The sequence below is a fragment of the Nerophis lumbriciformis genome, linkage group LG05 (assembly GCF_033978685.3).
Source record: "Nerophis lumbriciformis linkage group LG05, RoL_Nlum_v2.1, whole genome shotgun sequence".
NCBI classification, from domain to species: domain Eukaryota; kingdom Metazoa; phylum Chordata; class Actinopteri; order Syngnathiformes; family Syngnathidae; genus Nerophis; species Nerophis lumbriciformis.
The window spans coordinates 13,607,121-13,619,699 of NC_084552.2; the positions used below are offsets into that span (position 1 = coordinate 13,607,121).

The 12,579-nt window shown below is 40.4% G+C and overlaps 1 protein-coding gene across 11 annotated transcripts in view; it reads left to right on the top strand.

Annotated features, from left to right (window-relative positions):
* The window catches only part of osbpl8 (oxysterol binding protein-like 8), a 1,018,260-nt gene that overhangs the window by 955,698 nt on the left and 49,983 nt on the right, over window positions 1-12,579 (top strand). For all 11 annotated transcript variants that reach the window (XM_072913149.1, XM_072913150.1, XM_061961262.2 and 8 more), the window contains 4 exons: window positions 117-320; window positions 5,410-5,494; window positions 9,433-9,598; window positions 9,693-9,918. In XM_072913149.1, the coding sequence (XP_072769250.1) occupies window positions 117-320; window positions 5,410-5,494; window positions 9,433-9,598; window positions 9,693-9,918 (681 nt within the window). The remainder of the gene's footprint in view (window positions 1-116; window positions 321-5,409; window positions 5,495-9,432; window positions 9,599-9,692; window positions 9,919-12,579) is intronic.

The following is a 12,579-nucleotide window of genomic DNA, read 5'->3' on the forward strand; positions in this document are numbered from 1 at the left end:
CTCTTAAATCTGATGAGCTGGAACTTGGACGACTCGTTCTGCGGCCAATGAAGGAAGAATGAAGTCTTTAAAGGAAGAAGGATGACAAATATTTATGATCTCACCAATCCCTGCAGATCCGCGGAACCTTAAAAAGTTGGACCAAGCTGTGGTGCGTTCTGAAGCCAGGAGTTCTGCTCATTTACAAAACCCACAAGAATGGGCAGTGGGTGGGCACGGTGCTGCTCAACGCCTGCGAGCTCATCGAGAGACCCTCCAAGAAGGACGGCTTCTGCTTCAAGCTCTTCCACCCTCTGGAACAATCCATCTGGGCCGTCAAGGTCAGAACTTCTGCTGCGTGCAACCATCTTAAAGCTTTTTATAGTAACATTCTTCTGGGTATTTTACTATCATTTTTGGATATTATACTATTACTTGTGGATGTTTTACTAATATTTTTGGATATTTTACTATTACTTTTGGATATTTTACTATTACTTTTGGATATTTTACTATTATTTGTGGGTATTGTATTATTATTTTTTGATCTTTTACTATTACCTTTGGATATTTTACTATTATTTGTGGATATTTTACTCTTAATTGTGGATATTATCCCATTACTTTTGGATATTGTACTATTACTTTTGGATATTGTACTATTATTTCTGCATATTATACTATTACTTTTGAATATTCTACTATTACATTTGGATATTATACTAATATTTATGGATATTTTACTATTATTTTTGGATATTGTACTATTATTTCTGGATATTATACTATTAGTTCTGATTATTCTACTATTTTGGGATATTATACTATTATTTGTGGATATTTTACTAATATTTGTGGATATTATACTATTATTTGTGGATATTATACTATTATTTGTGGATATTTTACTATTACTTGTGGATATTATACTATTATTTTTGGATATACTATTATGTTTGGATATTTTACTATTATTTTTGGATATTATACCATTACTTTTGGATATTGTACTATTTCTTTTGAATATTCTACTATTATTTTTGGATATTACACTATTATTTGTGGATATTTTACTAATATTTGTGGATATTATACTATAATTTGTGGATATTTTACTATTATTTGTGAATACTTTACTATTATTTTTGGATATTATACTATTATTTTTGGATATATACCATTATTTTTCGGATGTAATACTAATATTTGCGGATATTATGCTGTTATTTTTTGATATTATACTATTGTTTGTGGATATTGTACTATTATTTTTTTGGATAGTATATTATTTTTGGATATACTATTATTTGTGGATATTTTACTGTTATTTGTGGATATGATACTATTATTTGTGGATATTTTACTATTACTTGTGGATATTATACTTTTATTTTTGGGATATTATACTATTTTTTGGGATATTATACTATTATGTTTGGATATTTTACTATTATTTTTAGATATTATACCATTACTTTTGGATATTGTACTATTACTTTTGGATATTTTACTATTATTTCTGGATATTATACTTATTACTTTTGAATATTCTACTATTATTTTTGGATATTATACTATTAATTGTGGATATTTTACTAATATTTCTGTATATTATACTATTATTTGTGGATATTTTACTATTATTTGGGGATATTTTACTATTACTTGTGGATATTATACTATTATTATACTATTTTTTGGATATTATACTTTTTTATGGGATATACTATTATGTTTGGATATTTTACTATTAATTTTGGATACTTTAATGTTTTGGGGTATTACACTATTATTTTTGGATATTATACCATTATTTTTGGATACATACTATAATTTTTTCGGATATAATACTAATATTTGTGGATATACTATTATTTTTGGATATTATACTATTGTTTGTGGATATTGTACTTTTATTTTTGTGATATTATACTTTTTGTGTATATTATACCTTCATTTCTGGATAATATACTATTATTTTTGGATATTGTACTATTATTGTTGGATATTATACTATTATTTTTTGGATAATATACTATTATTTTTGGATATATACTATTATTTCTTCGGAGATAATACTAGTATTTGCAGATATTATACTATTTTTATATGTAATATATTATAATTTTTTTGGATATACTGTACTTTTTGGATATTATACTACTGTTTTTTGAATAATATACTATTGTTTTTGGATATTATACTATTCTTGTCAAGACTTGGTCTTTGGAGTTTGCTTTTCCGGGATGCAACGGAAAGTTGGCACGGGCGAGACGGGAACCAAGGTACATTATTTATTTATTAAAAAAAGATCAAACAAAAAGCGCGCACAATGGCGGAGAATAAGCTATGAAACCAAAAGACTATAGCAAAAAAGTACAAATGAAAAGCACGCACAGTGGCGGAAACTATGAACAATTAAACAAAACATTAACTGTGGCTTGAGAAACAAAAACTTACTTGGCATGGAACCGGCATGAAAAAGGAGCCGCAAGGATCATAAGGGTGTGCAGAAGCATATATGGGGTGCGAGGTCGTCAGAAAGACAAACTGAAAAACACTGAACTTAAATACTATGGACATGATTAGTGAAAGCAGGTGCGTGACTCAAAACGTGAAACAGGTGCGTGACGTGACAGGTGAAAACTAATGGTTGCTATGGTGACCAGACAAGGGAGTGAAAAGACAGAAACTAAACAAAACATGACTTAAAACAAAACATGATAATACAGACATGACAGAGCCCCTCCCTCAAGGACAGATACCAGATGTCCAAGAAAAAAAACTTAACAAAAGTCATGGGAGGGCGGGAGGGGGCCATGGCGGTGGGTCGCCAGCCCAAGTGGCCCCGAATCCACCGAGGCAAAGTCAAGTGGCGGCGGCGAGTGGAACGCCGCTGCAGCAGGCGAGGCGGGCGCCCAGGGATTGGCCACATTCGTGGCCGACTGGGAGGTGGGCGCACTTGGCGTGGCGGGCGACCAGGTAGCGGCCATATCCGTAGCCGACGAGGAGGCAGGCGCGTCGTCAACTTGGCAGGCGTGGCAGCTCGGCGTGACGCGTCCAGCGGCGATGCTCGGCGTGACGCGTCCAGCGGCGAAGCTCGGCGTGGGTCTTGGTCTTGGTCTTGGTGTGGGTCTTGGCATGGCGGGTCTTGGTCTTGGTGTGGGTCTTGGTCTTGGTCTTGGTGTGGGTCTTGGTCTTGGTCTTGGCATGGCGGGTCTTGGTCTTGGCATGGCGGGTCTTGGTCTTGGCATGGCGGGTCTTGGTCTTGGTCTTGGCATGGCGTGTTTTGGTCTTGGCATGGCGTGTCTTGGTCTTGGTGTGGGTCTTGGTGTGGGTCTTGGTCTTGGTGTGGGTCTTGGTCTTGGTCTTGGTCTTGGTGTGGGTCTTGGTCTTGGCATGGCGGGTCTTGGTCTTGGCATGGCGGGTCTTGGTCTTGGCATGGCGGGTCTTGGTCTTGGCATGGCGGGTCTTGGTCTTGGCATGGCGGGTCTTGGTCTTGGCATGGCGGGTCTTGGTCTTGGCATGGCGAGTCTTGGTCTTGGCATGGCGAGTCTTGGTCTTGGCATGGCGAGTCTTGGTCTTGGCATGGAGAGTCTTGGTCTTGGCATGGCGTGTCTTGGTCTTGACGTCGAGCTGGTACCGGAGCTTGGCGTCGTGGAGCTGGTACCGGAGCTTGGCGTCGTGGAGCTGGTACCGGAGCTTGGCGTCGTGGAGCTGGTACCGGAGCTTGGCGTCGTGGAGCTGGTACCGGAGCTTGGCGTCGTGGAGCTGGTACCGGAGCTTGGCGAGGAACTTGGCGTGGTGGAGCTGGTGCGGCGACAGGTGCTAGCCTTGGTACAGGTGGAGGTGGCCTAGCTGGGGGTTGCGGCTTGGCAGGTCGGAAGACTGGTGAGGGCGGTCGTGCTGGAGGCTGTGGCTTGACAGGTCGGTAGACTGGTGGTGGCGGCCGTGAGGGAGGCTGTGGCTTGGCATGGTGATGCCGAGCCACCCCACCAACACAGCTCCCGACCGCAGCACCCCCCCCCCTCAAGGGGCGGATACCAGACGCGCTCCCTGCGGTCTGGAACTCTCTGTAGGGGTGGGCGGAGGAGGGCAGAAACTTCCCCATTAAATTGTCCAAATTGTCTTTCTTGGGCCTGGGATTGAGTGGGTGAAAAAAAATTGTTTTGTGTCTTGGGTGTGGCTTGAGTCCTGGGGAGCGGGGAATCAAAAGAAAAAGAATTCAGGAAAAAAAAATCATGGTTTTTGACGTCATCCGGGCGAAGCCGGGCTGGCTGCTGCTTGCTTCCGCCCGGAGAGGGAGGGGCTTGTGGGAGTGGCGTGTCCTGCTGGCTCGCGGAAGTTCTACCTGACGTCCTTCGTCTGGAGCGGCGCTTCCGCGGCTGAGGTGACGCTGTGTCGTCCTGGGACCAAATGAAGTTTCTGTACTCCACGGAGGAGTAGTGCAGCGTTTCATCCTCCATCGCGCACAGGACCGCCCAAGAAGCCTCGTCCAAAATGTCCAACTCGGCCAACTTAGGTGCGGAAAAGCGGGTCTGCGGACGACCTACTGTCAAGACTTGGTCTTTGGAGTTTGCTTTTCCAGGATGCAACGGAAAGTTGGCACGGGCGAGACGGGAACCAAGGTACATGATTTATTTATTAAAAAAAGATCAAACAAAAAGCGCGCACAATGGCGGAGAATAAGCTATGAAACCAAAAGACTATAGCAAAAAAGTACAAATGAAAAGCACGCACAGTGGCGGAAACTATGAACAATTAAACAAAACATTAACTGTGGCTTGAGAAACAAAAACTTACTTGGCATGGAACCGGCATGAAAAAGGAGCAGCAAGGATCATAAGGGTGTGCAGAAGCATATATGGGGTGCGAGGTCGTCAGAAAGACAAACTGAAAAACACTGAACTTAAATACTATGGACATGATTAGTGAAAGCAGGTGCGTGACTCAAAACGTGAAACAGGTGCGTGACGTGACAGGTGAAAACTAATGGTTGCTATGGTGACCAGACAAGGGAGTGAAAAGACAGAAACTAAACAAAACATGACTTAAAACAAAACATGATAATACAGACATGACAATTCTTTTTGGATATTATACTATTATTTTTGGATAATGTACTATTGTTTTTGGATAATATACTATTGTTTTTGGATATTATATTATTATTTTTGGATATTATACTATTATTTTTAGATAAATACTATTGTTTTTGGATATTACACTATTATTTTTGGATATTAGACTGTTATTTTTTGAAAATTATACTATTATTTTTGGATATTATACTATTATTTTTGGATAATATACAATTATTTTTGGATATTATACTGTTACTTTTTGAAAATTATACTATTATTTTTGGATATTGTACTATTATTTCTGGATATTATAATTGTATTGATGTTGTCACTTCCATGTCCGCAGGGTCCTAAAGGAGAGGCGGTGGGCTCCATCACTCAGCCGTTACCCAGCAGCCACCTCATCTTCCGCGCCGCTTCTGAGTCTGATGGTAGGAGACCAGCTGTCGCTGCTTCTTGGCTTGAGTGACGTCTGTGGTGACACGTGCAAACTGTCAAGTCTCCGTCATGACACGTAGCAAAGTTGTCCAAAGAAACATTGAAGTGAAACCATCCAGTCCCAGTCCTCCATTTTCTCTATTATTCCTAAAAAAAAGTGCGTGTGTAACTGCGGTTATGTCAGCATAAACTTGGGGTCGTTTCTGTGTCAAATGTTCTGTGCGGTATTGTTCATGTCATCATTGTCACTAAGCAGCGTAAACAATGGCAACATGTACAATGTACACACAAGGACTTCCTGTTCAATTAGCTTCAAAATAAAAGCATGTCAGTATTCACCTAGTTTCTACCACAGCAACTGACAAAATGCACCCTTTTTGTCTTTTTTTGTTAGATTGTAATTCACTGGAAGAAATACTTTGGCATGTACGAGTTAATTCTTTATTGTCACTGTAGTGGAGAACTACTTAGTGAGGGTTACGCACATTCACTAAATGTATCGAGACTGCACAGAGTGATGGCGCCATCTGCTGGATTAAGAAAGCCACTACAACTGACCTGAAAATAAAATGAACAGTAAATATTTTAGGGATGTTCCGATCAGCAATTTGTGATGACGATTCCGATACCGATCATCCATGAGTGAGATTAGTCGATACCAATACCGACCACATGTATTAGCTGTACATGTTGTATTTATGTATGGTGAGTGCTATCGACAGTCCAACAATATCAACACAATATTTAGGTCCTTACTCTCTGCTATGACATATAATTGTTGGATCCAAACAAAGTCAATAGTACACAATAACTACACAAAAGTACAAACTACTTTTTAAAATATTTTGCTGTTTGCCCTCAAAGTCGTCCAATTTTCAGGGAATGATTTCCCAAGTGGATGTAATCACTCTCGTATCGATCACATATTGATACCACCCTTGATTTCGATATCCACAATTTATGGATGGCTGTGCCTCCTCCAAGGTGTCGTGTGCTGACAGCAATAATTGTCCTGATATTATCTTCTCTCTTCATGTCTGAAAAATGATGTGATGATATAAATTATTCTAGAAAATTGTTTTAATCCCTCGGCCACTTTCATTCATGTTGTACTCTATAGATGCTAGAACTTACTCAGTATAGCTTCATGTATGCTAAGCTATCTTAGCTTGGTGTTAAAGGTGAAAAACAAATGAATATTGTGTAACACATCTCATGAATAATAAAGTATTTTTGTTTGTAGAACATGTTAAAGACAATGCCAAAAATATTAGGCCCTGATGACGCTGTCCTTGGTGCTGAAACACAACTGTGTTGCTCGTATTAGTCGTGTTGCACTGTCCTTGGTGCTGAAACACACAACTGTGTTGTTGGTATTAGTTGTGTTGCGCTGTCCTTGGTGCTGAAACACAAAACTGTGTTGTTAGTCATAATGCGCTGTCCTTGGTGCTGAAACGCACATCTGTTGTATTAGTCGTGTTGCACTGTCCTTGGTGCTGAAACACACAACTGTATTGTTCATATTAGTTGTGTTGCACTGTCTTTGGTGCTGAAACACACAACTGTGTTGTTAGTATTAGTTTGATTGTACTGTCTTTGGTGCTGAAACACACAACTGTGTTAGTATTACTTTGATTGTACTGTCTTTGGTGCTGAAACACAAATGTGTTAGTATTAGTTTGATTGTACTGTCTTTGGTGCTGAAACACACACTTGTGTTGTTAGTATTAGTTTGATTGTACTGTCTTTGGTGCTGAAACACACAACTGTGTTGTTGGTATTAGTTGTGTTGCACTGTCCTTGGTACTGAAACACACAACTGTCTTGTTAGTATTAGTTTGATTGTACTGTCTTTAGTGCTGAAACACAACTGTGTTAGTATTAGGTGTGTTGCGCTGTCCTTGGTGCTGAAACACAAAACTGTGTTGTTAGTCATATTGCGCTGTCCTTGGTGCTGAAACGCACCGCTGTTGTTAGTATTAGTCATGTTGCACTGTCCTTGGTGCTGAAACACACAACTGTGTTGTTGGTTTTAGTCGTGTTGCACTGTCCTTGGTGCTGAAACACACAACTGTGTTAGTATTAGTTTGATTGTAATGTCTTTAGTGCTGAAACACACAACTGTGTTAGTATTAGTTTGATTGTACTGTCTTTGGTGCTGAAACACACAACAGTGTTAATATTAGTTTGATTGTACTGTCTTTGGTGCTGAAACAAACACTTGTGTTGTTAGTATTAGTTTGATTGTACTGCCTTTGGTGCTGAAACAAACAACTGTGTTCGTATGAGGTGTATTGCACTGTCCTTGGTGCTGAAACACACAACTGTGTTAGTATTAGGTGTGTTGCACTGTCCTTGGTGCTGAAACACACAACAGTGTTAGTATTAGTTTGATTGTACTGTCTTTGGTGCTGAAACAAACACTTGTGTTGTTAGTATTAGTTTGATTCTACTGCCTTTGGTGCTGAAACAAACAACTGTGATAGTATCGGTTGTGTCGTGTTGTTCTTGGTGCTGAAACCCACAACTCTGTTAGTATTAGTTGTGTTGCGCAGTCCTTGAAACACAAAACTGTTAATATTAGTTTTATTGCACTGTCCTTGGTGCTGAAACACAAAACTGTTAATATTAGTTGTGTTGCGCTGTCTTTGGTGTTGGAAACACGACTGTTAGTATTAGTTGTATTGCACTGTCCATGGTGCTGAAAAACACAACTGTGTTGTTAGAAATACTTGTATTGCACTGTACTTGGTGCTGTAACACACACTTGTGTTGTTAGAATTAGTTTGATTGTACTGTCCTTGGTACTGAAACACCCAGCTGTGTTATTGGTATTAGTTGTATTGCAGTGTCCATGGTGCTGAAACACACAACTGTATTGTTAGAATTAGTTTGATTGTACTGTACTTGGTGCTGTAACACACATTTGTGTTGTTAGTATTAGTTTGATTGTACTGTCTTTGGTGCTGAAACACACACTTGTGTTGTTAGTATTAGTTTGATTGTACTGTCCGTGGTGCTGAAACACACAACTGTTAGTATTAGTTGTATTGCACTGTCCTTGGTGTTGAAACATACAACTGTGTTAGTATTGGTTGCGTTGCGTTGTCCTTGGTGCTGAAACACACAACTGTTCAATATTAGTTTGATTGCACTGTCCTTGGTGCTGAAACACAACCGCGTCAATACTAGTTGTTTTGTACTGTCCATGGTGCTGAAACACACAAATGTGTTGTTAGAAATACTTGTATAGCACTGTTCTTGGTGCTGAAACACACAATTGTATTGTTAGAATTAGTTTGATTGTACCGTCCTTGGGACTGAAACACACACTTGTGTTAGTATTAGTTTTATTGTACTGTTTTTGGTGCTGAAACACACACTTGTGTTGTTGGTATTATTTCGATTGCACTGACCTTGGTGCTGAAACACAATTGTTAGTATTAGTTGTGTTGTGCTGTCCTTGGTGCTGAATCACAAAACTGCTAGTATTAGTTTTATTGCACTGTCCTTGGTGCTGAAACACAACTGCGTCAATATCAGTTGTGTTGCCCTGTCGTTGGTGTTGAAACACACGACTGTTAGTATTAGTTGTATTGCACTGTCCATGGTGTCGAAACATACAACTGCGTTGTTAGAAATACTTGTATCGCACGGTCTTTGGTGCTGAAGCACACAACTGTGTTGTATTACTCGTGTTGCACTGTCCTTGGTGCTGAAACACACCACAGTGTTGTATTACTCGTGTTGCACTGTCTTTGGTGCTGAAACACACTACTCCTCATGATACAAAAGTAAATCTACTAAAACACACACCAGGCCTGATCTACTCAAGGTTTGCGTGTACTAAAACAGGTGCAAACTCGACAGCACGCCGAGCTGATCCACTAAACTAGTGAGCAGAATAAGGAGCAGACTCCCTTCTGTGCAGGCCGATGCTGGATGGACGCCCTGGAGCTGGCGCTGAAATGTTCCAGCCTGCTGAAAAGAACCATGATCCGGGAGGGGAAGGAAGACCTGAGCACTGTGGCCACGGGAGGAGACCATTCGCTGAACTTCTACAGCCTCCTGCGTGCACACAACATGCACGGCTTCCAGTCAGTGGACACACACACACACACACACACACACACACACACACACATTTATCCCTCTCACCGAGACCAGAGTCGGTCTTCTTCGCCCCGGCAGGTTCAACGACAGCGACCACTTGAAAGACCCGGACCTTTATTCGGACAAGTCGGACCGGGAGGGGGAGCAGGACCACGAGGAGTCTGACCCGGAAGGTTTGGAGAAGAGCGAGGAGAGCGACAGCGACACGTCGGAGCGGCAAGATGACTCGTACGTGGACCTGGACCCCAACGAACATGTGCGGGAAACGTCCTACTTGGAGCAGTCGCACGAGGAACTGGGAGAGGTGAGGAACATCTTTTTTAACACTAAAATGTCTTTGTAATCTACTTAAACTAAACTAAAATAATTCATGTACAACATGTAAAATCAAAAATGTCAATTTTTTTCTTTTCTTTAGTTTTTAACCCTTTAACATCCAGTATGTTCTTAGGAGTACAATATTTGCTTTTTATGATGATTACTATTTTTGCTATGAGATGACTCAATGATTGGCAACAACAATCATTTCAGTGCATTGTTGTTTTTTTTCTCTACAGATTCAAATTTAGAGCACACTTGAAAACCTCAAAACTCAAAATGTCACACATCTCATGAATAATAGTCATTTTGTTTTAGAACATGCTAAAGACAATACCAAAATATGAGGCCCAGATGACTCTGTCCTTGGTGCTGAAACACAACTTTGTTGTTGGTATTAGTTGTATTGCACTGTCGTTGGTCCTCTGTCCTTGGTGCTGAAACACAACTTTGTTGTTGGTATTAGTTGTATTGCACTGTCGTTGGTGCTAAAACATACAAATGTGTTGTTAGTATTAGTTGTGTTGCGCTGTACTTGGTGCTGAAAAACACAACTGTGTTAGTATTAGTTGTGTTGACCTGTCCTTGGTGCTGAAACACACAACTGTGTTAGTATTAGTCGTGTTGCACTGTCTTTAGTGCTAAAAAACAACTGTGTTGTTGTATTAGTCGTGTTGACCTGTCCTTGGTGCTGAAACACACAACTGTGTTAGTATTAGTTGTGTTGACTTGTCCTTGGTGCTGAAACACACAACTGTGTTAGTATTAGTCGTGTTGCACTGTCTTTAGTGCTAAAAAACACAACTGTGTTGTTGTATTAGTTGTTGACCTGTTCTTGGTGCTGAAACACACAACTGTGTTAGTATTAGTCGTGTTGCACTGTCCTTGGTGCTGAAACACACAACTGTGCTGTTGGTATTACTTGTGTTGACCTGTCCTTGGTGCTGAACTACACAACTGTGTTAGTATTAGTCGTGTTGCACTGTCTTTGGTGCTAAAAAACACAACTGTGTTGTTGTATTAGTCGTGTTGACCTGTCCTTGGTGCTGAAACACACAACTGTGTTAGTATTAGTCGTGTTGACCTGTCCTTGGTGCTGAAACACACAACTGTGTTAGTATTAGTCGTGTTGCACTGTCCTTGGTGCTGAAACACACAACTGTTAGTATTAGTCGTGTTACACTGTCCTTGGTGCTGAAATACACAACTGTGTTAGTAATAGTTGTGTTGCACTGTCTTTAGTGCTAAAAAACACAACTGTGTTGTTGTATTCGTCGTGTTGACCTGTCCTTGGTGCTGAAATACACAACTGTGTTAGTATTAGTTGTGTTGCACTGTCTTTAGTGCTAAAAAACACAACTGTGTTGTTGTATTCGTCGTGTTGACCTGTCCTTGGTGCTGAAACACAAAGTGTGTTAGTATTAGTCGTGTTGCATTGTCTTTAGTGCTAAAAAACACAACGGTGTTGTTGTACTAGTTGTGTTGACCTGTCTTTGGTGCTGAAATACACAACGGTGTTAGTATTAGTCGTGTTGCACTGTCTTTAGTGCTAAAAAACACAACTGTGTTGTTGTATTTGTCGTGTTGACCTGTCCTTGGTGCTGAAACACACAACTGTGTTAGTATTAGTCGTGTTGCACTGTCCTTGGTGCTGAAACACACAATTGTGTTAGTATTAGTCGTGTTGCACTGTCCTTGGTGCTGAAATACACAACTGTGTTAGTATTAGTCGTGTTGCACTGTCTTCGGTGCTAAAAAACACAACTGTGTTGTTGTATTAGTTGTGTTGACCTGTCCTTGGTGCTGAAACACACAACTGTGTTAGTATTAGTCGTGTTGCACTGTCTTTAGTGCTAAAAAACACAACTGTGTTGTTGTATTCGTTGTGTTGACTTGTCCTTGGTGCTGAAACACACAACTGTGTTAGTATTAGTCGTGTTGACCTGTCCTTGGTGCTGAAACACACAACTGTGTTAGTATTAATCGTGTTGACCTGTCCTTGGTGCTGAAACACACAGCTGTGTTAGTATTAGTCGTGTTGCACTGTCCTTGGTGCTGAAACACACAATTGTGTTAGTATTAGTTGTGTTGCACTGTCCTTGGTGCTGAAACACACACGTGTGTTAGTATTTGTTGTTGCACTGTCCTTGGTGCTAAAACACACAACCGTTTTAGTATTAGTCGTGTTGCACTGTCTTTAGTGTTAAAAAACACAACTGTGTCGTTGTATTTGTCGTGTTGACCTGTCCTTGGTGCTGAAACACACAACTGTGTTAGTATTAGTCGTGTTGCACTGTCCTTGGTGCTGAAACACACAACGGTGTTAGTATTAGTCGTGTTGCACTGTCTTTAGTGCTAAAAACACAACTGTGTTGTTGTATTAGTCGTGTTGACCTGTCCTTGGTGCTGCTGAAACACACAACTCTGTTGGTATTAGTCGTGTTGCACTGTCCTTGGTGCTGAAACACACAACTGTGTTAGTATTAGTTGTGTTGCACTGTCCTTGGTGCTGAAACACACAACGGTGTTAGTATTAGTCGTGTTGCACTGTCTTTAGTGCTAAAAACACAACTGTGTTGTTGTATTAGTCGTGTTGACCTGTCCTTGGTGCTGAAACACACAACTGGGTTAGTATTAGTCGTGTTGA